This window comes from Panulirus ornatus, chromosome 20, assembly GCF_036320965.1.
Source record: "Panulirus ornatus isolate Po-2019 chromosome 20, ASM3632096v1, whole genome shotgun sequence".
Lineage (NCBI taxonomy): Eukaryota > Metazoa > Arthropoda > Malacostraca > Decapoda > Palinuridae > Panulirus > Panulirus ornatus.
This window is the reverse complement of record NC_092243.1, coordinates 6,227,265-6,253,152: the sequence shown is the minus strand read 5'-3', so window position 1 is coordinate 6,253,152 and position 25,888 is coordinate 6,227,265. Positions and strand designations below refer to the sequence as shown.

Here is a 25,888-nt window from a genome sequence, read left to right as displayed (position 1 = left end):
TAATAATCATCGTCTTGTGATTACAGTAATTTTATGATTAGTGGAGCTGGTGTATGATCTAGGAGAACTTTCCATCTTGTTAACGAACCAATTACATAGGTAGGAAAGGAAATGTAATCTCAAATGTCTTCTAGTCGAAATTACTGTATTGCACGCACTCTCGACTTTATTTTTTTCCTTTAAGACTGATGGGCGTAAAACACGTTCTTCCTTTATGCCCGTAGCATAGAGGTAAGACTGATTGTTGTCCAGCTGCTGTTACACTGCTTGCGCCCCTCTTTTGGAATCTTTTGCTTACCAGATGTGACAAATAATACTTTTTCTGTAGGGTCTTGGATACAGTCGTTACAGGAAGTGAAGATGTTTAACTTTTGAACGTTATGTCGTTACTTTTGACTGTAATCAAACTGAAATATCATTAAGAAATAATTCATAGAGTTTGAAGTCACTCTTCGTTAAACGTGTGTTTATTCAATTTTTTTTTTTCTACGTGTGTGAGCAGCAGATAATGGACAATATTTCCACTTCTCTTGCCAGTGAAACATTTGAGGTAGAAAAGAAGCGACGGTATGAGCAGTGTACAATCGTCCAGTTTGGATAAGTGTGTACGCCTTTCCATCCCAATCATAAACTCATTCCAATAGAAATGCACTCACATAAGAAACTCCACTCCTAAGACATGGACGAGTTACCTCTTCATTTCCTTAAACCCCATTACCTTTATATTGAACGTGCATGATAATACTGTGTTATCACACACTAGCGATGTGCACTTTAAGCTAGTGATAGGATATGAGCAGCGTCCATGGTGTCTGCCAGGGAGCTACTAGTGTAAAGCCACGTTTCTACACGCTTTCCACCGCGTAAACGCTTGAGCGCGACGGTACCAAAACTTGAGCACGATGAGCCGTACCATCATGCTTCATGAGTTAATTAAGATGAACTTTCCACGCCCTCACGCTAACCCTCCTCGACACGCTGTGTACTCTACAGCCGCGCTCGGTGTGGCAGGCCGGCCAGTTATTTGTAACCTCTCCCTGCCAACGTTGTCATGATACTGCTCTTTATTCGATACACCGTGTGATAAGCCGGTGGGAGGGAGTACTTGTCCTTACAGCATAGCTCGGAGCCTTATCAACAACCACCATCTCATGTTTCTTCAGTTATCTCTCTTATCTCACGCCCTCTCTGCGAGAAACAAATATGGAATTTTTCTTCTGTAGACACAAGCGATAGCCTCATCTACATAATAAGTTTTGAATGGCGGAATATTGTTATTGTTTCTAGCGATCTTATAAGTTTGTTTGAGTTTTTTCACTATCAGCGTTACTTTTTATACCATTGCTTCTGTTGGCCCCATGTAATGTTACCAGTTAAGGATATTTAGAATGGGGAAATTTCCTCGGTTTATCTATGGTGCATTAACTGAAAGAGATAAGGTGCGCCGGCGGGGAAGGCTTGATTTATCACTAAAGCGAAGCAGGGTATTATTTGATTAGCAACGTATATGTTTTATAGTACTGCTATTGATGACTTGAAATATCTATGTTGATACAAGTACTGGTATTTAGTTATGAGCACTTAGTCCCTTGAGCATGATGGTACAACCCTTAGGTTGACCTGACTTTTAAGGGTTCTGTCTTAGGCAAAGCTGTCGTCCCTAAAATTTGAGCCGCGGTCGAGGGTCGTAACGCTGTACGAAGGATCTATATAGAGTCGCGCTCAAGGGTTTGTCATTGTTTCATATGCAGCAGTCTTGATGGGACACTTTGTGAGGATGGTAGGGTGGCTTTGGTGTAGGGAGATCTTCAGCAGGACATTGTTTCCTTTCACTATTAGTGCAGGGGTTTGGTGTGTACTTATACGAAAAACTCGTGCTATACGTAGGTCATTGAATTGCTGGCACCCGTGCGTCCGACACAACTCGTAGTTGTCACTAGATATGTAGCTGGCCATTGGTACAATGTGCAGTAGTGCAGGCATCATTACTTGCGGAGCTTTCAGTTGCCAGTTTGAGGATCTCATTCATGGCAGAGCTTAAAGTCATATTCTTAATAGACCAAGTTGTGCTGACGTTACAACATATAAATGTGCTGAAAGTGTTTTTTTTTTTTGTAATTTGTTATACTTCCCGCGGGCTATGTATGCATTTGTGATTGATTGCAAATATTTCCTTCGTAAGGATTAAGTTAAAGCAATACCGATGGGACTGCAGCTTGCGTTTGAAATTTTACTCGTCCCCTTAGACGTAGAGGAATCGTCTGACAACCATCACCCGTAGTTGTCAGGTGTCAGTGCAACAACACTATTCATAAGATATTAAAACGGTGAGAATGCATTCGTTGTTTTGTGCGGCATGGGGTGGGTGGGTCGGTGAACGGTAATGTCAGTGAACCAGGTGATTTATCTCTGGCATGTGGCAACAAGAACCTGTTCCTGTGGACGGGTTGCTAGGTGTAGCCTATCTCGGCCCCTGCCGCCGCCACCCCAGCCATTGGCAGCAGGCGGGCGGGACTGTCACCCGCCGCTGCCAGCGACATGCCGCCTGATCAACTCTTACCACAACTGACTCGTGCCTTACCTGGATTTGGGAGGCTTGTCCGCAGTTCTGTATGGACTTCGTCCTACCCCGGTATGACAGGACGAACTTTGAATTACTGCCCCTCGGTGCATTTTTAGGATGTTTTTAAGGCCGCGCATCACAGGCCTACGTATCCTCCTGTTCCGGGATCATTTTATAAATATTTCCATTGTGTGAGTTGAACAATGTCAAGTCCCTTAATGGTTACACCGTTTTCTCCGTATTTATGTCACGTTTGATTTTAGTGGTGGTTGGAAGGAAACTTGTAGAGGTTTGTCATAGCTGTAAGGAAATATTTTCTAATGTAGACTTGGGACCATATCGTCCAACATTATTTGTGCTTGAATTATTCTTCAAAATAGATAAAGCAAGATGCAGCTGCGATGTCGCATGTAGAAGAAATGCGATAGGGAGATAAACAAGTGTCCTGAGGCTGCAGAAGTTAGTGCTAATGGCAGTAGGAAGACAGTAGATTTGAGAGGTTAAAGCAGAGCAGGCGGTGATGATGATCTTGGGTTAGGGTGATGGGGGAGTAGGTGCATATAATGATGTAAGGTTAGCGAGAGAGCAGATGGGGATGGTGAAGTTGTTGGGTTAGTATGATGAAGTTATTGCGCTAGGATGATAAGATAGGTACTGATGGTGCATGGTTAGGTGAATGGGGGAGCAGATGGTGAGCCAAAGATAAAGAAAGGAAAGCAAACAGCAACATACCATTAGGTCCTTTCGATGATGTTTGTGTGAATGGAAGAGATCAGAAACAAATACTACATAGGTAAGTAGGGGAAGAAAAACAAACACCACTTAAAGAGAAAAATATCTGTAGCTAAATCTTTGTGTGCTTGCGTAGGTGTAAATGATGTCGTTAACATTCTTTTGAAGGGAAAGCATTTTGCTTCATTCGAAGTAAAACGGTCGCCCACGAGTTTGTAATCATTACTTCGAGTTAAAGTCGGACACATCTACTAGAAATAGTTATTTATATCGAGATTATCAAAGTCTGATAATTTTAAATACCTGTATCATGTCACCTGTTAACCTCCTTTTTTCCCCGCTCAGTTAGTTGAAGTTGCTTAGCCGGCAGGGGGCAAAAATTAAGACGTAGACAAAATGTGAAGATAATTGTGAACGGGATGCTAATAATGTTGTCAGAGCGGCTCAGAAGAGTATAATGATGTGGCTGAAAGATGAAGGCAAGGAAGAGGGCAGTGGATGTAAGCGGTTACTGGATCACGATGAATATACTGTTGAGGTGGAAGGTTAAGGGTAGATTGCTGAAAACGTTGAGGTTGGATGAGAATCAGTAAAGTAGTGGAAATATGGTTTGATGTGGAGATAAAGAGTGGCTGTATTGGATGTGAAGAGTTCCTCTCGAGTAAAGAGAGGTTGTATTGAATGTGTCGAGTTCATGAATATGAGACTATGGCTTGCAGGAATATAGGCCAGATACTGAGGGATGTAGGAAGGTTGGTCAGAGACAAAAGTTTGCAGGAAGACTGGCCTAATATTGAGGCTTAGAGGAAAATAGGATAGTAATGAGGCTTGCAGGAAGATAGGATAGTAATGAGGCTTGCAGGAAGATAGGATAGCAATGAAGCTTGCATGGAGATCGGCGCTTACAGGAAGATAGGCCAGATTATGAGGTTTGCAGGAAGATAAACTGAAGAGGAGGGTGAAGATTGGCTGAAGATGTTTGATAACGGACTTCATTTGCCCGCGAAAGTTCCTGGCCCCGGGAGTTTTAATAATGGTTGTTAACTGCACGCAACGGCAACTGTCCTTGGGTGGTAACAGAGGCAAATTTCAGGCTGGACTAGTAATTAACCTGAAGTAGTGTTAGTCAATAATTGCGTGGGAAGATACCTAGCCTGATGTGCTAACATTTGGCATTAATTGCGTTCGATGAGGAGGAACTAGGATTAATTCTTGTTGTAAGAATGCACAAAAAAAATCTGAAAAGCTATTTATGAGGAAATTTGATATTGATTATGCCCTGTTGTTGCATGGTATATCGTGTTAATACCTTGTTATATCCTGCAACGAACGCCAACCGCCGAGGATGTGGTCAGGTTGGCAGTGAGTTTCTTATCGGGAAATCATTATATATATATATATACATATACATACATATATATATATATATATATATATATATATATATATATACATATATATATATATATATATATATATATAGAGAGAGAGAGAGAGAGAGAGAGAGAGAGAGAGAGAGAGAGAGAGAGAGAGAGAGAGAGAGAATTTATGATTAGGGCCCCTTTTTGAAAGAGTCCCGTTGTTATTACTCTAGGACAATTTTCCTGGGGCTCTTACAGCTCCAAGGCTTTGCTCCTTTGAGTTGCAGGGACAGGGTGGACTCCTTTGAAGTGGAAAATCAACCTGCAGCTAATGTAGAATTTGAAGGTAACGGTGCTGGTGCAAGAACAATAGAATTTTGTGAACGTTCCCTTAACTACGATGGTATCGAGGTTTCGTTTATCCCCTCCACCAGATACAGTAAACTTTGCCAATTTGAAATAAGACCCTTGTCTTCCACGAATTAAGTTTCCAGGAATGTGGTGCAGGAAACGCTTGAGCTCGTACCCCTAGAAATTATAGTTGGATATTTGAACTAGATTTTGGGAAACTTACATTGACAGCGCTCTTTATAGACTTGATATCTTTTCAGTTGAGTTTGTTGTTTAAATTTTCATTGTGTCTTAGCAGTGCTCCCTAGACCTGTAGCTTATTAATGTACCCAAGAACCGTATCCTAGTCATATAACCAAGCATTGTATCTTAACCCTGTGTTCTAGTATATCTTAGCTTGTGTACCAGCCTTTTAGCTTAGCTTATTTGTTGCTCCGATGCATCTCTTATAAATCTGTTCACTGTCGGCATTGACAGATGGGTTAAGAATCTAAACTTAAAGGTTTTGATAATGTCACCCCCTTTTCTTCTCCCTTCCTGAGTGGTTAACTTTATCATGTCAAGGACTATCTTTTTTTTTTTTGACTATCTCTGGACCTTCTCTATTAGATATTATGTTTAAGTGGTGTGACCAGTTTTTAGAAGCATAGGTGTAATATAAGTTTGTAGATAGTGTATTTAACATATGTTTATTCATGAATTTGAATGGAGATCTTATAGTAACAAGGTGATATTTAGTATCCTAAAATTTCTGAGTGTGTGTGTGTGTGTTTTGGCGATGAGCTAGGTTTTGATACCTAAGTCCTTTTCACATAGCTTGTTTCCTGCCAGATCATAGGTATATCTGGCGTTCTTTCACTCTGACACATATTCATTACTTTGCATACGTACGTATGCCCCCAGAACAAAGGTGTTTGTTAACTTTCTTTGTGGCAGAAATTCGTCACGTGAGAGGGTAGCTGCAGGAAATGGCAGAGTGAACACTGGACGTGACCAGATTATCCGCAGCAGACAGGCTCGGGGTATCAGGGGCTGGCGGGCGGTGTCAGCCAGTCCTTGAGGCCAGCAGGGAGCCGCGCCAAGAGCAGGCCACGCGTTAGCCAGCAAACGTTTCACAAAGAGCCGCGCCATGGGCAGGTCAGACGGTGTCCGCTCAGCGCTGCGAACGGATTCACGCCTGGAGCAGTTTCGACGTTGACCAGCAGACGTTTTAGAGGGAGTCGCGCTGAGTGCACGCCAGTCTATAACCAGAAAATGTTTCACAAGGAGCCACGCCAAAAGCATGTCAGTCGCCTCCAAAACGTCTCGCAGAATGTCGAGAATAGATTATTAGAAATAGTGAGATATTAGAAGGGTGTCTAAAATATACCCCGAAGAGCTTGTTTATGAAGCCTTTCCAAAACATATTGATTTAGCATGATGTATCTTATTCTCTTTAGCGATTTTTTTTGTAAGGGTTTCGGATTCCTTGTTGCTATGAAGTCTTTATGCTGCTAGAGGTTGTAAAGTATGAAAGAGGTGATGAATGTTATCTGATATTTAATATTCACCATCTTCACGACATTGATAAAGATACCATTGGTGTTGTTATTATTATTTTTTCATTTGGTATGTTATTGTTATCATTATTATTATTATTATTATTATTATTATTATTATTATTATTATTATTATTGGTTTAAGCCGTTGAATATTCTTTGCTTCCAAATTTGTCCTATACAGTCCATTCATGTTGTCCTGTGTGTGTGTCGTAATCGTCATAATGTACTTGAGAAGTGGATAGGTGGTGGGTGCGGTGCTAGGTTCAACGACTTGGGTGCGCGCCGCCCTCGCACGAAGATATAATCGCATTAAATTTAACGTGGCATTACTTTATTTGCACGGGGTTCATTTCGCCGTACGTAGATATAATCGATCGTGACGCAAATAGCGTCTATGTATTGCTTGTATTGCCGTTAGCAGATTGATAAACTCTTATGTACCGCGTATTTGTGTGATGTCATACACCACACTCATGGACGATATTGGCGGCCAACAGGACGAACCCAACTTTTTCGTTCTCATTAATTTATGTAATGGTGGTGTTGGGTCTCCCCGCAGTGTGAGCGTTGGAGACCTTGGGAAATGTCAAGGCTTATTTCACCTGGTTTCAGGTTATGTTGATACTGCCAACACTGAGCTGGAATGCTAAAAGTTTACTTGTATTTTAATTGGTTTCTCGTAAAAGTTGATGCTTTTGCTTTCAGCTATGCTTGTTTGGGGTGTACGTTTATATATATATATATATATATATATATATATATATATATATATATATATATATATATGTGTGTGTGTGTGTGTGTGTGTGTGTGTTAATAATCACGAACAGTATGTAACAGAGGTGTATGCTGACGATATGCTCTAATGTCGCGTCATGATATAGGTTGGTACTACATGCTAGATCATGTGCTTTCCAAGGAAACAACCTTTTGTGCACATTGAAAGGCATGATAGAGCTCATGCCGAGGTTGCTTAGAAATTTGCGTATTCATTGTTTATTCTCGAAACTTGAAAGAAGGCGGGACGTGTATCAGATATATTGGTAAGATAAGATCTTTTTACATCAAGAGACTTATACAGCGGGTGGGCAGTGGCGGCTGGACTTAAGTTGTGGAAGGATGTTTCGTAATAGTCGTAGGAAGTTCCCACTCGCTTATTCCGGATGTTATTACGCCAGTATTACAGCTGCGTGTGGCAATGACCTCTTGAGTGTCCTTACCGAGAGCACGACACAGGGAATATGGCTTCGTCACGGTAGCTGCTATGAACTTGACTTCCCTGGGAAAGTATTGATACTCTCTGCTTGTTAGTATATCAAGGTCGACGAGATTGACAAAGCCTTAACATGAAAACATTAGAAACAGTGGGCTACAGTGCTCGAGTGGTAAGCATTGCTCGCCATGAGTAACTCACGGGCTCGCGGGTCTAGCCCATATGGGTTTGAATCCTGGGTGCCGCAGTCGGCCCGGACCCAAGCAGGTGTTCATCCTCTTGTGGGTGAGATGGCCATGATTACGACACTCAGTTACACGCGCCATCTTAGAAACTGTAAAGAAAATTGTGGGAAAAATTCAAGTAGAGACACGATGGATTAATCTGTACCAAGTGTACCTGACAGCCCAGCTGTGGTAGTTACGTACAACTGCGGGCCGCGACTTTAAATAATTTGACTGACCACAAGTGCCGCAGTATAACTTGGTCCAGGAGCAGGGTGTAGGTGAAGTAGACAGGCCTCGATGACGGCAGCCTTGTATACATAATATTTACGTATGCGGCGTGATGTTTCTTTGTTCTCTCAGCCCTTGACTGCTTTGGCTAGGCTCATGAGCACGACGGCTCTACCCTTGAGCACAGCGGCACCACCCTTTGGGTGTAATGGTGTGAAGCTTTGAACTTGACCCTTGCGTGGCAAAGAAAATTTCAAGGCTTTTCTTGGTGCAGAATACTTACCTTGTATGACTGTATATTCTATTAAGACGCGTACTGTGGTGATTCCGTGTTTGTAAGTGGTTGCCGGCCTCCCTGCGTGTGCAGCGTAGAGATATCGTCATTATGAGCTGAAGCAACTTTTGCAGACGAGTGATTTCCGCGTTGTGCAGACGCCCTTGGCGTTATGTAGAACATGCAGTTAACTTTGTATCACTATTGTTATTATTATTATTATTATTGTTATTGGTATTATTATTATCATTATTATTATTATTATTATTATTATTATTATTATTATTATTATTATTTGTAACCCTAGGATCACTTCTTTAGGGCCTGCAGCTTCAAAGGCTCCCTCCGTTACAGTTGAAAGCGGGAAATGATTGGCTTCTTATGGATCGAAACTCCCATTCGTCAAACTATTGATACCTTGTTTCTCAAATATATATATATATATATATATATATATATATATATATATATATATATATATATATATATATATATTCTAATCCACTGGTAAATGAAACAATTAAGTTCCTAAGTGCACTTTCGTGTAGTGATCATATCATCAGTAGAGATACAAGAAAGAAATATAACAGTCAGGTGATATACAAAATGTTTCTTGTATCTCACCAGATGATATGATCATTACACGCATTTTAGTTCGTATCTAGTAAGTAAGGAAGAGTTACCTTGCTATCCTTGGCCTCCACGTTCCATGTACGCATCGTGCGTCCACGCCGTGGTTAAGTTTTACATCCCAATTCAGCTCGGCTGCCTCTTGAAGTACACTCACGGAACTTCGTATCCTGATGCATATTGATAAACGCTTCAGCATCTCACCAAATGAAGGTCGCTCTGACTTGCATTTCACGCCTCAAATGCATGGGCGGAACTTGTGGATTGTGGGAGATGCTATGCCTCTCAGTCACAACGATTTCGCCATCTAAATACCACAGCGTTTGGCATAGATAAGTATTGAACCGAGTTCTGCAGGTGAAATTATGCGTAAGACTTACCCTGAATAGACATATAGATTGCCTGTTTCAATGTATTTGTAAGGTAACCATATGCTCTCCATTATAATTCTTTAATACAGGTATAACCCTTTCCCTCCCCCCCCCCCAAAAAAAAAGAAGTTATGTCTGTGCTTAGAGGCAAACTTCGTAATCAAAGATTACCTGAATGTGTATTAAGATATTGGTGATAGCTCCAACACACCACCAGCATTAACTGACGTTCCGTTTGAGTCCTACATTTATTCTCTCCGTCCTGTACTTACTTACCCACCTGTGGTTGGTACTCATTACGTCACGTTCTCCCCCCCCCCCCCCCCGGCGAGGTAATGATCCACTTTACATCGTTTAAACTTCAATTTCATTTTCTCTCTGTCTCAGATGGTGATGTTGAAAGGTAGGAATAGCTTACATAGTGTCAGTGCGGGGTCGTTCGGTACGTTGGCACGGCGGCGGTGGAGGGAAGGTACAGTTATAACCAGCTTCTGGAGTCTGGTCAACTAGCATACGTACGTCGGAACGCTTACGCTTTGTTTATTCAGAGGCGTTATTACTGTCACGTGCAGCTGAATGACGTGCCGAATGACGTCTCACTCCTCCCCAAACGAGAAGAATTATAAGTCGGTTCCAACTGCAGCTCCCTCGTGACGATTGCGCCATGTTTAGATATTTTTTGTGCATTTTTTCCCCCCGGTGGCTATGGCGGCCAGTGGCTTTTACCAACAGCGTAGGTTGATTATGTCACGTGGGACTCCATCGTGTGCCGTTGGCCGCGTCCAGCAGCAGCAGCAGCAGGAGGGGCATGGAGGTACTCGAGCAGGCCCGGGTCTTGCGTTTTGATTGTTTCTTTTACACGTTCTCCAGCCAGTCTTCCTACGGGTTTTGTACTTTTCTCTTCATTGATCTCCGTGGCTGTGATTGATGTTAATGGGGAGTTTCAGTGAAGTTTAGCACTTTTTCACGTTAACTGACTAGTACCAGTAGCTATAGATGTACAAACCAAAGCGTACTTATGCACGTGAACGGCAAACATTTGATGTATTTACACAGTTGAGTGGTAGTTTAGGATGTCAGAGGGATGTGTGCCTAAAGTATAGATCTAATGTTTTTCGGTAAATACTTGTGTTCGAAAGTTCCAATCTAGTAATCTGATAGAATTCAACAAAACCTTTGCACTATTTAAAGACCTAATAGCATTCTTTACCACACTGTTTCTCATGCCAGACCGAGCAGCTATTTGCTATGTAAGTTGGTGGCTAGTATGTTCTCTTGCTATGTAAGTTGGTGGCTAGTATGTTCTCCTCTCGTATTAGCTGGTTTACGAAAGTAAGACAGTTTTAAGAACGAGAGTGACTTGTAATGGTGAAAGATGTATCACGTATACCCTCTTGAAGAAGTTAGGTACAACCTTCAGCTTGTGTAACACAGTATTTGTTGACGTGTGTAACGGACTCTCTTATGGCACAAAATGTTGTATAAGGTAATGGAAGAACTCCAAATGTCTTTTTTTTTATTTTTAGGAAATGCCTTTGGGTTTTAAAGTACTGTAACATTGTCCCAAGTCCTGGGCCAACTGCACAGAGTTGTCCCAAGTCCTGGGCCAACTGCGTAGCGTTGTTCCGAGTCCTGGGCCAATTTTACATAGTTGTTTCCAGCTTCGGGTTAGCTGTACAAACTTGTCCAAGGTCTTGCGTCAGTTGGACAGAGATGCTCCAAACCCTGGGTCTCAGCTGTACTGAGTTGTTCCAAGGCCTGAACCTGTCGTATAGAGTTGTTCCAAGTCTTGTGCCAGCTGTTCAGAATTGTTCCAGGTCCCAGTCCAGTTGTACAGAGTTGTTCCAGGTCCTGGACCAGCTTTACGAGGCTGCTCCAAGTCTTGTGCCAGCTGTACGGCGTTGTCAAGTCCCCCAGACCGGATGTACCGAGCATTCTGTTCCTGCTCTGGTAACTTGCTCTAACACAGACGGATATTTATGGACTTTGATTTTACTTTCAGGAAATTGTTTAGGAAAACCTCGTTAAAGTATTGATCATATGCAGTGCAGAGTTGTTGTGGAAGATAGTGTTTACGTGGAGCAGTAGGTTAAGGCTGATTATTTAATGAAAATTCCTTTCAAAACCGACTTTACTCGCGTCCAACGCACCGTCATGGACGACGACGTGTGTTTTTTTTTTACAGTCTAGAGACGATTGAGAGACACCGCCGTCTGTCCTGGGATTTGTTACGTTGAGACGCTGCCGTCTGTCCTGGGATTTGTTACGTTGCCTATTAATTTGTTGATTTGTGTCGGTAACCCCGGTAGATTCATTATTGACTAGAAACGTCATAGTCCGTCCTGGAATTTGTTACGTTGATTAGAGACGTGGAGGCCTGTCCTGGGATTTGTTAACTTAACTAGAGACTCCGCTGTGTATCCTAGGATTTCTTAACGTTGCCTACAGATATCCCACGATCTGTCCTATGTTAGACAAACCTTGTACCAGACTCTCGAAAGTAGCAGAAGGATTTATTGCTTTTTGATAGTGTTGATGATAAAGCATGTGAAGGGTTTATGTTAGAATGAACGATACTGGCGCTGTATATGTCAATGATACGCAACCAGTCAGTGATTGATGCTTATGTGAGTTTGTTGACCCAGCTGTTGTGATGGATGTAAGCATCAACTGTTGCACAGGTCAGCTTCGTCTATAGTGAATATTTATGTGTTTTTAGTTGCATGGTTAACTCGGTGTTAGGAATAACCTTATGGTATGCTGTCATGTTTATATGAATATTAGAAATATAAGATGCTGTTACTGTCTTCCAGCAGTTAACCTCGTCGTATACCATGAGGTCTTCTGTTATCTGTCCTTCTCATGTACTGCCATTACTGCCATCGATCAGGTAACCTTGTCATAGACCATCGGGTCTTCTCTTACCTGCCTTTCTCATGTACTGCCATTGTTGTCCTTCATTAGGTAACCTCGTCATAGACCATCAGGTCTTCTGTTATCTGTCCTTCCCGTGTACTGCCGTTACGGTCGTCCAGCAAATTACATTGTGATAAACCATCAGGTCCCCTGCTATTTAGCTTCCCATGTACTATCCTCCAGCAGATGACCTCCTCATAGACCATCAGGTCTTCTGTCATCTGGATTTCCCATATACTGCCATAGCTGTCCTTTACCAGGTAACCTCGTCAAAGACCCTCAGGTCTTGTTATTTGGCTTTCCTATGCCATTATTGGCCTCTGGCAGATAACCTCATGTCGTAGACCATGATGTTTTGTGTGTCCTTCCCAAGTCCTACAATGTATTCTGAGTTATGACATCGGTTTGGTGTTGCCGGACTCCACCTGCTTTTGGTTAACGCCGCGTGTGAAAGATCGCTTTCGGCGAGGCTGCATCTTCGGATTATAAGTACGTAGAACTTCTCATTCTGAGTCGATCGCTTCCCTCATACTGGTGATAGCTCATTTTTAAAGCTTCAGGAACTCTTGAAAATTGGGTCCTTAGCATTGTGATATGACGATAATAATAGTGATATCAATGATAATGATCATATCAGCTGTTCAAATCAAAAGCCATTGTAGTTTTTGTAAGTATGGTGAAACATAGTCTGGTGTATGTCAGTACGTGGTCGTAGGAGGGAGTGTTATTGTGTCGGGATGGAGCCTTGAGGAATTGCGAGTCATTCTTCAGTACTCACAGTGACAATGAACAGCTTTTAGCCCAGCATAGCTACTCTCCTTTCCAAATCATAGTACAGTATCACTACACACACCACCCACCAGTGTTAACCAAGGTACAACATTACTACACACACCACCCACCAGGGTTAACCAAGATACAACATTACTGCACACACTACCCACCAGTGTTAACCAAGATACAACATTACTGCACACACCACCCACCAGTGTTAACCAAGAAACGGCATCAGTACACTCACTACCGTTCTTATAAACCTAGACACAGCATGCGACACACAACAGCAGCAGTATGCACCATGACAGCATCGACACACTCACTCACTCACACGGTATACCGCGGATATGTGAACGAGGCGTCGTACGTATGCTTCACATTTACATCAGTAAAGCCTACGCCGTACATCTTTACAACTATCCTCTTCCTCCCACTTTACTCTTCCTGTCAGACCCCTTCTTTTATCACCTTCCAAACCGGGAGAAAAGGAAGATAGTCTTGGATATGAGGGACAGTGAGGAGTGTTGGCAGGTGGACTAAGGGCCAGGGAGGAGTGGTTGGGCAGATCGCTGCCTCATAAGGTAACAGTTAGCATCCTCTTCAGTGGATTTAACGCCCTGAGAGCTGAGGTACATAGCAGGGGAGAAGACCTGTTGGACGTCGCTCTCTCTCTCGTGTGTGTGTGTGTGTGTGTGTGTGTGTGTGTGTGTGTGTGTGTGCAGCATCTGGGTCACTTGTATACGAATTTTGCGTTGGTGTTTTTGTTTTCTTATGGATGTCGGTTAATGGGTCAGTGTATTGATGAATGTCAGGCAGGTGCACCGTTGCGGGATGTCTTCTTATGTGTGCCTGGGCGTGTGTGTTTATGATTAGCGCCGTGCTTGCTTAACCTCTTTAGCAGACGAAGGTACGACCCATGGCTATGGCAGCCTGAACCTTTAAAGGGCCAGGCCGATGGTCGTGAGCGTCATCGCACCGTACCCAAGGGTCGGGCCATCTTGGTCGAGTCTTGTACCGTCGTGATCAGGGCTCGTACCCACAAAACTCAAGGATACCACCGTCTTACTTTAGGATCGTGTACCCCGTCTTGCTCGAAGAAGATACCGATGTGTCAAGGGATCATACGGTCGTGCTCATGGATTGTACCGGCGTCGTACTCGAGGGTGGTGCCGTACCGGAACGTCTTGCTCAGGAATCGTACCGTCGTGCTCAGGGATCGTACCGTCGTGTTCAAGTATGGTATCATTATACCCGAGGATGGTGCAGTACCGTCGTTCTTAAGATGTCAGTCGAACCGGTAGGGTTTGTTACGCCGGTGCATAGCGTCATTGATGCGTGATACCTTTGTGACGTGTGTCATTCTTTTCTCCCCCACACACCCTCCCTCCCCACATGGGCTAGGCGTCGTCTGCTTGGCTAACAGGTCAGCGAACTGGTGTTTGGCAAAGTGTTGAAGGTCGACGTTTGAGGTGGCGGCTGTAGCGAACGGTATTCGTCAGGACTCCACCCCACCCCCTCACCTCCCTCCCTCAGCACACGTAGAGTCCAGTTCTGTACTCATGCTACACACACACACACACACACACACACACACACACGCCACTACCACCGTCCGCTTTGAAATGCCTTCAGTTGGGGAAGTGTCTGTAGGGGACGGGCGACCGTGTGATGTGTACAGTTATTAGCTGCAGAAATGATATTATTTCTTGCCTTGAATTAACCCTCGTGAAGGCTAGACATAATGGGCAAAATTATGAACTGTGTATATATATATATATATATATATATATATATATATATATATATATATATATATATACAGAGAGAGAGAGAGAGAGAGAGAGAGAGAGAGAGAGAGAGAGAGAGAGAGAGAGAGAGAGAGAGAGAGATTATAGTTATGATCATGAAACTTGAATATATATCGAGTGATTAATCGTTCAGTGTTGGCAAGTTTACTATGTTGTGCAACCCTGGTTGGGTCGTGTGCTATGGTGGAAATACTGACGCAGTTCGTTAAGTGCCCAAGTCTAGCGGACGTCAGGGTATGTTCCCGTTCCAGTTACCATGATTTTAATAGATTTTCAACGAAACATGTTGAGAGAGAGAGAGAGAGAGAGAGAGAGAGAGAGAGAGAGAGAGAGAGAGAGAGAGAGAGAGAGAGAGAGTACTTTAAATGAATTATGTTCTTGTACATCTTGCTATGTGTGACGTTTCTTGGTATCACAGTTTCACAAGAACGTGGTGCCCTAAATTTATGAGGTAAACCTACATGCAGCAACCAGTTAGTTGAAAATAGAACAAGAGAAGCTTAGTATTTTTTTCCACCAGCACGTGCAGGTAAGCCTACCCATTATGCGTCATAGGCTTACGTGTCGCGAAGGAGGCCAGTTTTTTCCTCACCTTCCTCACGGCTGAGTCATGTGAGTAATCGATTATATCTCGAGAGGGTTCCTGCCTCTTCCTCCTCCACGCTCCATTGGCCCATTTACCCAAGACATTCCCCTCGCATCTTGCAATGATCAAGTACGCAGACAGGGCTTCTGTATACAGCGATGCGACTAACGCGAAAGAAAATAGTTTGGATTGACCGAATAGCCTATATAGATACTCTGTATACCCTTGAGATTTCCTGTTTATGTGGAAGGCTCATCAGTTACTATTTCCAAGAAGACTGTTGGCTTAGTCTTTTGTCTGAGGTTTCCAAGGTTTGAGCCTTGGGTTACGGGGTGGGGGGAACCCAGTTCTTCATTGTGGGGTGCGTAAATAACTTCTTTGTTAGCACGGGTGATACTGTGTGCAGTTGAGGGACAAAGGCCACAGGTAAGCATGTGTAAAAGTATTGTGAAAAGATTAGTACATTATTACCGGTGTATATATATATATATATATATATATATATATATATATATATATATATTCTTTCTTTCTTCTTTTAAACTATTCGCCATTTCCCGCGTTAGCGAGGTAGCATTAAGAACAGAGGACTGGGCCTTTGAGGGAATACCCTCACCTGGCCCAATTCTCTGTTCCTTCTTTTGGAAAAAAAAAAAAAAAAAAAAAACGAGAGGGGAGGATTTCCAGCCCCCCGCTCCCTCCCCTTTTAGTCGCCTTCTACGACACGCAGGGAATACGTGGGAAGTATTCTTAATCCCCTATCCCCAGGGATAGTATCAGGGATATATATATATATATCTTTTCTTTCTTTTAAACTATTCGCCATTTCCCGCGTTAGCGAGGTAGCGTTAGGAGCAGAGGACTGGGCCTTTTTTGGAATATCCTCACCTGGCCCCCTCTGTTCCTTCTTTTGGAAAATAAAAAAAAAAAAAACGAGAGGGGAGGATTTCCAGCCCCCCGCTCCCTCCCCTTTTAGTCGCCTTCTACGACACGCAGGGAATACGTGGGAAGTATTCGTAATCCCCTATCCCCAGCGGGGGGCTGGAAATCCTCCCCTCTCGTTTTTTTTTAATTTTCCAAAAGAAGGAACAGAGGGGGCCAGGTGAGGATATTCCGAAAAAGGCCCAGTCCTCTGTTCTTAACGCTACCTCGCTAATGCGGGAAATGGCGAATAGTCTGAAAAATATATATATATATATATATATATATATATATATATATATATATATATATATATATATATATATATATTACGTTTTCCATCATAACTCCAAAGGTTTTATGGTTTTATTAGGTGATAACCTACTTGTAGGTATTGGCAGTTAGAGGCTTATCACATCAAAACAAAACAAAACAAAAAAAAGAGCTTGAAGACCATTGTTTTTGCTGATGGTATGACGATCATGAGTTAGTAAGAGACCACTGTGGCAATACCTTGCGACCAGGTGTCGCAGATGTTCAGCACGGCGGAGTGGCCTTGGCTGCAGTGTAACAATTGTGAAGGACGGCTGGAGGGGAATTCGCCGGTGCGCGTGTGCTGCTGAGTGGCAAACCTCGCGCACACTTACACGACGGAATGGAGGAGAAGGGTGCTATTTTGTTATTCTTTTCCTCCCCCATTACGACTCAATAACTGAAAGGTAGAATTAGGAGCCTTTTTTTTTTTTTTGTCTCCTTCCTCATTACGATACGGTTGCGATTTGAACAATAATCGTTGCGTAGATATTATCAAGAAATTGGTTCGATTTGCCAGTAAGGAATCTGGTAAGAAATCTTCACGCATTCTGATAAGAAATCTTAATGCAAGTTCATCCATGCACGTTTTATTTCCTTTTGTTTTGTGCTTGTATTAAACATGATACTGTTCGCCAAATTGGGTTAAATAGTGAAATAAACGAATCATGTGCATCAGCTTGTATTTTTTTCTTTACCTTCGTAAAGTAACAGATTTGTATCCCTCTATCTTAATGGTACGACTGTTAAGCGTAGCCTTTTGACCTGACCCCTTAAGTATCAGGTCAAAGGGCAGGCCGTCATACCCGACTTGTACCGTTGTGCCGATGGGGTTAACATGACTGACTGCATCAGTCATTTCCCCAGTTTCACGCTAACATTTTACAGTTCTAAGATCAAATGAAAGTTTCTGGATTTTTTTTTTTCACTTATTACGTTTAATAAGGGAATTGATACTTTATTTTATCGACTTAACTCGGAAAATTAGAATATTATTGTCAGTTAAAGTTGTCCAACTCTGAAATCACGAGACTAATCGTGATATTTATTGGTTAAGTCAGTTATAAGATGTCATTAAATCGATTTTAGAAAAATTAGTTGGTTCATAATGTTTTGGCTTGTGTGTGTGTGTGTGTGTGTGTGGTCGGTTGCTGGTGGCAGTAGTGGGTGTATGATGTGTGTGAGTTGGTAGACATGTGGTTCATCCTTGTGATAATGCGGGTTAAATTTATTTGGAGGAGCCCTCACTATTGGTGTACCAGATACCTATGGATGATGGCTGTCAGTGCCTGAAAGAGGCCTAGTCTTTCCGTAATCGCTGTGGGAATTAAGTTGTCTCCGTTTTCTTTACGGTTTTGTTGCCTATGTTCACAATTTCACAAATAATGGATAAATATCGGTAATATGATTATAATCAACTCTTGATGAATTTGACAAGTATTCAAATAGGTATTAGCTAATGCATTTTTTTTTATTTTATTCATGGATTAGCTACTAGTTGTTCCCCTGTGTATTGTACCAACGTATGTGATACCGAAACAACACGAGTTTACTTGCTGAGATGTTCCCATGTACGTGCGTATCCTAGGAAAACTAAACCAAATTGCTGGGAAAGGCTGAAATCTCTGAGGCTGTAACCCGTGGAGCGCAGACGGGAGAGGTATATCATTATCAATGTCTGGAAAATCCTAGAAGGTATTGTTCCCAACTTATGCAAATAACTTCCTACTGGCACGACAGGCCCTGGATGATTAGTGAAATACTACCTCTGAAATTCAGAGGTGCGATGTGCACAAAGAGAGAGAACAGCCTGAAACATTTGGGGCTCTGGGACTCTTCAGCACCTTGCCATCTACGATCGGAAACAGGATGGGACGTGCAAAAGGAAAGTTTAAGAGAGCACTGGACATACAAAGTGTATCATATTAACCAGGCTATGGGCGATGTGTAGGCCTGATGGCTGTGGCGTCCAACAGCTTGGTCGACCAACGACCATATTCAACAGCCTGGGCCTATCCTGGACTGTTGGGGGTGAGGATCCCCGAAGACTTCACGAGGTATTGACCAGGATTGAAAAGTCACGTTTGGCGAGGGTGTATCATTGGAAGTGTAGTGTAGTCAAAGAACTCTTCATTTCCCTGCCATTGGAAGTAGCGCAGCCTTGGGCTGCTTGAGCCTCTGGAAAGAGATCTTGGTAACAGGATTCTTTCTTAGAAAGAGGCTCTGGAGTAATTATATATATATATATATATATATATATATATATATATATATATATATATATATATATATATATATATATATAAGCACACACATACGTCAGGTATTTGTGTGTACCATAAGGTGATGGAGCGCGGCAGGTGAGATACTGCCTGTTTTCCTCACGTCCGAGGCCTAGAGTAAATAGACACATTTTTGTTGACCTGAATAGTTGTTCATTTGATCTGTTGTGTGACGGGGCAATTTCTGGTTGAGGGTACGATTGGTAACCTAAATATTGGCCAACGGTGCTGGCATGTAGGCCTGTTTATGAAATACTCGAGATTTTATACACTTAAGGTTAATGACCTGGGCCCGCCTTGACATGCCAGCACCAGCAGTAGGGAGGGGAGAGTTGTGGTACGGGAAAGGAGTTTCGGCGAAGGCGAGGAATGCAATTGAAGATGGAAGCAGTGTGGAGGAAGAAAGTAGTTGTATAGAGAAATGCTGCTGCTGGCGCTATAGACTTTAGTAGAAGAAAGGAGTAAATGTTGAGAGAGAGAGAATGTGTGTGTGTGTGTGTGTGTGTGTGTGTGTGTGTGTGTGTGTGTAGCAGGGTACGATGAGGGCGGCTAAGGGCGAGGTACGGGTGCTTCACCTCCTCAGTCCTTCGTACCACGTTTTACTTGACTCATAACCTAAGTATTTTGTGTACCTTCCGCTCCTCTTACGCCGCGCCTTGTTCCCCCATGATATACTTAACAAGTTGTAGGTTAATTACCGTGCTGCAGGCTGCAAATTGCGAGCTCCTTGAACCAATGCGACCTTAGGAAGCGAAGATTTCTCTGTACTTCCAGATGCGCTGCACAAACTACAGCGTTGTAGCGGCTGCATCGTCGGCCTTACAGTTTAGATGCATTGGGTGTGGATAGATAAATTGAAGTGTAAATATGATGAAAAGACAATTTCCCTGAGGGTAATGGCCGAGACATTGAAAGGTCATGCTTTGCTTAGACCTTCATACGACGGCTTATAAAGCCTATGATTCGTCGGAGCTTGAGGATGAAGATACGCAAATAGTTGTGAAGTAAGTATTGTCCATCTGGATGTTCGTGTGAGTGGAATGCAGGAGGGTGCCAGACTTGTCCTCATTTTATATTTGCCGTGACGCCCGTGCTCTTGGTAGATCACCAACTGATTTAGGTGGGAGTTAACGGTCGTGGGAATCAAGGTTAACGACTTAAGCCAATCACCATGATGTTGTGGTGGCCATACAAAGCACAGCCATCCTCAGTGCTTTTGATTAGATCTTATTCTTCATTGCGATGGGGAAACTTTTTCTGTTGATTTTTTTTTTATCGGGTATTCGCTATTTGGTTTGATTTTCTCCTTCATCGACCTTTGAAAAGCAACTTATTTATCATTCCGATTTTGCCATGTCACACAAAAAAATAATCATATTCACTTGCTGAGAATAACCATGACGTTCGAAACCATCATTTTCAAACAGCAGCCGCTATCAGTACTTAACGTGTTTTCGCAACACCGTTGCCGCTTGTGGTGTACGACATACAGTCGTCTCGTGAGAGTGGCCATGGAAACTCTGGAAATGATTTACTGTGTATTACAATTCTTCATGCATTGATAACAACTCTCAGTGGGATTAACGTGGATGCCTTTCTTGCAGATGTATGGGAACAACAAATTCTGGTAGGCGCGTGTCTAATAATATCCCCCCCCACCCGTTGTTTTATTACCCAGGCGCATGAAGGAGACATTTGCACTCGCGTGCTTGTTCTGCATTTGGAACTAATGACTTGAGCCGTAAATTTTTGGCTGGTGTTTGTGGCGTTGCTAAGTTCAGGAGAAACAGCTGTGGATGTGAGGAGAGTTTAAAGTTTTGACGGTGGTCCGCCGTCTTTGTTTGCTTAATTTTCCTACCCTGTCCAGAATATTGGTCACAGTTACGGTTGAGAGGAGACGTTGGGGTAGATAGCGAGGGATGCAGTCGGATAGGATAGGTGACAGTGTAGCTAGAGTGGGTGTGAATTGATAGGACGCTGGGATAGCAATGATACAATAATTCTAGGAAAGAGTTGGCACAGGTAGAATCATTTGTTCTATAGTTGGATAAAGGTTAAGGTCGTTTGATGAAGCAATGAAGGAGGCGAGGGATATGGCAGGACAGCTGGCAAAGCCCAGAATAGTGGGTGAGGACAGCGTTGGGAACACTTATGTAAATACGGCGCGCAGAGTACGTGTCGTGAAGGTCGGGGCCGGGAGCTGCCTCAGGACGTGGTGATGCAAGCCTTAGTTGTGGGGCCGCCACGGTAGTGGTAGTGTTGGGGGAACCTTTTCTAGAGTAGGTGTGTGGGGGAAACTTTTCTTATTGAATGCGTGTCATCTGAATAACAAGTTGTAGAGGAGGGTTATGCGGAGGATTTTTTTTTCTATGTGAAGCGAAACGTTTGCTAAAGTTCTCTGGGAAACGTTTGAATGGATGTGTGAGTGGGTGGGATGTATTTTGTAATCGCGAGGAAACTCGTTTGGTTTGCTGTCTTAGTAACAAGTGGTTGAGGGACTGTGTGGAGGAACGTTATCATAGCGGACACTGTAATGAAACGTTTAAATAGCAATGCAAAGAGGCTTTCATTTTTTTTTTGTAGTAGCAAATACATTAACACCTAGTCCATATAATGTAATGGCTCAGGTAGTCTTGTCAGTCCGCATAAATATTCCCGATACATACAAACGCATATCAGTGTAGTTTGTATTTGTAGTAGTGATATTAAGGATCGCTTCATTGGTTTATTACGGAGTACAGGTGCTCACACAGTGCTGACGACTTGTCGATAGTGTTGACGTGGCCTTAGGGGCGTGACTTGGTTCATGTGGTGACGATGGTTGGGGTGGCGTGAGGGTGTAGGGTAGACGGTGACGGTGGAGGCGGAGGTAGCGGGGGAGGGCGGGGGGGGGGTGATGTAAGTGTGTGGTGCCTGCCAGGGCTTTGTCCGTCCCGCCTCCTCCTGGGCACGCCGCCCCCTGCGCCACCACTCACTGCATTACACCGCCAACCACGCTACGTGTGTCACCCATTCTCCTTCTCGCTGCCTTTTCACCATGTCATCTGCTATCTGTCATCCCTCGTCCATGATCGACGTTGTGGATGAGTGAACCGGACAGCACAGACATTGTTGTCTGTGTTAGAGAAGTTCGTCTGTAGCAGGAATGAAAACCGTGGCCAGTGTTTTGTGTGTAGTGATAGTGGCGATGGTTTGGTGTTGCCTCTGCAGTGCGGTGCTTCATCTGCCCCAGCTCAGCAGGTGTCGCTCCATTTATTGACTTGCTGCGAGGATTATTACCCCCTCACGCCCTCTCTACGTGGCCTTGGGAATGGGTAGCGCCTGCTGCACGTTAATGCTTAAAAAGAACCCTCTGCTAGTACAGTAGTTGCTTCCGTGTGCCAAGCATGTTAAACATACGTGGGGTGAGCGCTGCCCCACGCTCCCTCTCTCTGGCATCAAGTTAAATCGTCAGCTAACCACCTGTAACGAACTGATCAGGATTGTACATGTTCAGAGGTCGCCATACACCAGACCTACAGTGAAGTAGCATTTGTCGAGATTTAGTCTATCAGGCGTTGAAAGGCTTCTCAGAAATCTTACCTGACTCTTGCATCTATTAGCTGCCGCGTTGTATCTATATTAGCTGCCGCGCTATAGTCTAGTGGACATAAGACGTTGGATGCTGTCGTTAGGAAGGTGTTACTAAGGAAGGAGGAGCAACAGTGTGCTGGTCAGCTTGTCACCGCTGACACTTGGCAGCGGCAGCCTCCTCCAGTCCGCCCAGCACTAAACGCCTCCAATATCATCCCCTGAAATCGTTTGATGATCATCACCTGTTATATGAAGAATTTCGGTTCCATGATGATGATTGTGTACCCATTACCCAGCACTTTGTCCATCGTTTTGTCCGCTTGTCCAGTGTGTCACATGGACGGATGGAGAGTCCGGCGGCCTTGTTCTTGCATGCCCCAAGTTCACCGTGGTTTATATTGCACTTATTGCTGATTCTGAGCCAAGGAGTGTTTGTGCTTTACGAGACCATTACTCCTTTACCAGTATAGTATAATGGGTGGATATTTATACGTTACGTTGCTTTTATTTTCTCAGTTGCTTACTATGTAGACAAACCCTTCAATTCACAGCGTATCGTCATGTTTTTCAGTGCATAGGTTGCTTTTTTGCAGTGAATTTAAATAAGCATAACGAAACTAAGTTTTGATGGATATATGATACATATGAAAAAATCCCATGTTAGCTAGCAGACTAGCTAACCAATAGTACGAAGTGCGAGATCTCGTCCGACTTTCTGACGCTAGAAAGCCATATACCTGGGTTTTAGAATATAGTGGCATTTCGGTCTCTAACTTGATTTTCTTTATTTCTGGAGCTTTTATACGGCAGGTATATCATGCATATCTAGACTGATTATTGGTATATACGTATTTTTGTTTTTCTATGACCTGTTTAATTACCTTTTTGTACTCGTGGGGTTTCGTAGTTGTTTGTGTGTGGGTCACGTGCGTGAAGTTGCCAGCAGAAAGTTGTCTCTGCCATTAAGCCAGTGTATCATTTCTTACATTTCAGGTGTAGATTATATCATTATCACACTTTGCCATATCAAGTTCTTGAGAATAGAAAAATATAAAATAGCAGGCAAAGAAGAGCGTTCTCGGTAATTTGAAATTAGTAACGCGTTTTTGGTGTAGTGTGATTCAAGGAAACAGACGTGTGCAGCTACTTAAACTGGGAATCCCTTGAGAGAAAACTTTATTTGTTATCCCGTGTGTACAAAGTATATATATATATATATATATATATATTTATATATATGCATTGTGATATTCATAAATACTGAACAGTGAAACAAACTGCTAGAAATCAAAACTTATCGTGAAAATCAAATGATAGTGCTTTTTGAAACTTAAGTAGACAGTGTTTGTTTAGTGTTGAGGCTACAGGCGTTATTTGCTTGGTGTGTAAGAGCATCGTGTGCGAAGCACAACCGTCGGCATGTTGCTGTACGCCCGTAAGAAGTTTCTTCGTGACGAGCGTGTGTTGCAGCTGGTGCTGCTGCTGAGTCTGCTACGCGGCGACCCAGACGGCCTTCTAGGTCCTGGGGGCGGCGCTCCTCTCGCCGACTTGCCTCATGATTTGATCTTGGGATCCTCGCTTGGGCACGCGCGCCCGTCCTCGCCCATGCTCATAGGCGCCCACCTTCATCCCAAGAGCGTGGATCGCATCTTGGCCGAGTACCAGCGTTCAGTGCTGGACGACCTGCACGCCCTGGGCCGCTACACGTCCCAGCAGGAGGGGCACCACACTCGCCACGTCCAGGCTTACCTGCTTAACTCCCACACGTCACTCCCCTCACCCACCACCGCCGATACCGCTGATCACCACCACCATCACCACCAGGGCGCCTCCTCACCGCCAAACCAACCCAACCACCTCTTGCCTGACCCGCCGCCTCACCACGACCTCTCAGACGACCTGTCGCCCGAGGTTAGTCACTGCTTCCCTCCCACCCTCCCACATACCCCGACCTTTCTCATCTAGTATGACGCACTCCAACAGCTTGGTATACAACCTCCCCAAACATTGACAATTTGCAACCCTAAGTTGACGTCCTTCCCATCTACTCTCACGCTCGAACTTTGAAGAGACACCTTTTCTATTCATGTGTGATTCCTCTGTACGAGCATAGTATATACCCCCAAGCCTAATAAAGCGCCAATCCTCCTCCAAGTCCAATATGGTATTCCCTGCCCATTGTGACACCTCTTTCCCCAGTACAGTGTGGCACCACCTCCCCAAGCACAGTGTGCCACGAACCCCAGCGGAGTGTGAACACCACCTTTCCTAGCCCACTGTGATACCCCTCAGCTGAATGTGACAACACCTTCCCCAGCCCAGTGTGACACCCTTGTGAGTCACCTTCAGCCCAGGTTTAGGTCACTGACACTATACCTCTGATAAAAGCACTCTCCAGCAAGATGTGCGATACGCTCCACGGCCGTAGTTAGATGCACTTCCTCCCTCCCTCCCCTCACTGTAGTGTTCCAGCAAAGCATAGGACTTCTGCCCAGTTTAGTATGATGCCCTTCTCCCCAGTGTTTTAACACGTTTACTAGTTTATGACATCCACTACCAACCTTTTTGACTCTGTTTTCAGACAGACCTCTCTCCCAAACTGGATGCATCGCCTTTCAGTGTGTAACCCCCCCCCCCCATAATGTGAGACCGTTTTGTCGCTTATTACAGTTTCCCTACATGGTGTGACTTTAAGCCAGCTTTGACTCTCGCTTTCTTATGTCTCGCAGCACATACTTCTTTAGGTACCTAAACGTGTTATACTCCTATAGTTTAGTGTCATGATCCTCATTTTCCTGTCAACTGATGTACCCTTAGCCAGATATGACACTTCCCAGGTTGATTCGACATACTTGGACAACCTAAAGTGACCTATTCCACGAATTTTTGTAACACACTTCCCTCATCTTAGAGTGACACACTCTCTTAGTAGACACACTTCTCAGGTCAGCAGGACATACTACTTGTGTGATACCAGCATAATGTAATGCTCTGGTCGTTGTTAGTGTGACACCCTGCAGGTAATGTAAAACCCTACTCGCTCTTTGTTTGACACCTTACTGGGTAATGTAGCACCCAATTCGATACCAATGAAGATAATTTCTCGCTGTGCTAGTTTTTGGTGTGACATCTTCCAGGATATTGGAACACTCCACTCCCCTCTTAGTGCGATACCTTACAGGGAAATGTAACACCCTGCTCGCTCTTAGCATGACACCCTAC

General features: G+C 43.6%; 1 protein-coding gene across 6 annotated transcripts in view; it reads left to right on the top strand.

The window, feature by feature from the left end:
- cnc (NFE2 like bZIP transcription factor cap-n-collar) overlaps positions 1 to 25,888 on the top strand; it is a 721,520-nt gene that overhangs the window by 36,344 nt on the left and 659,288 nt on the right. For 3 of the 6 annotated variants that reach the window (XM_071674579.1, XM_071674577.1, XM_071674580.1), the window contains exon 2: positions 23,660 to 24,577. The exons of 2 other annotated variants lie outside the window; for them this stretch is intronic. In XM_071674579.1, coding sequence (XP_071530680.1) covers positions 24,086 to 24,577 — 492 coding nt within the window. In that variant the 5' untranslated portion in view covers positions 23,660 to 24,085. Of the gene's footprint in view, positions 1 to 22,092; positions 22,222 to 23,659; positions 24,578 to 25,888 lie in introns of those variants that run through there. One more of the 6 variants, XM_071674578.1, reaches the window with a different exon arrangement.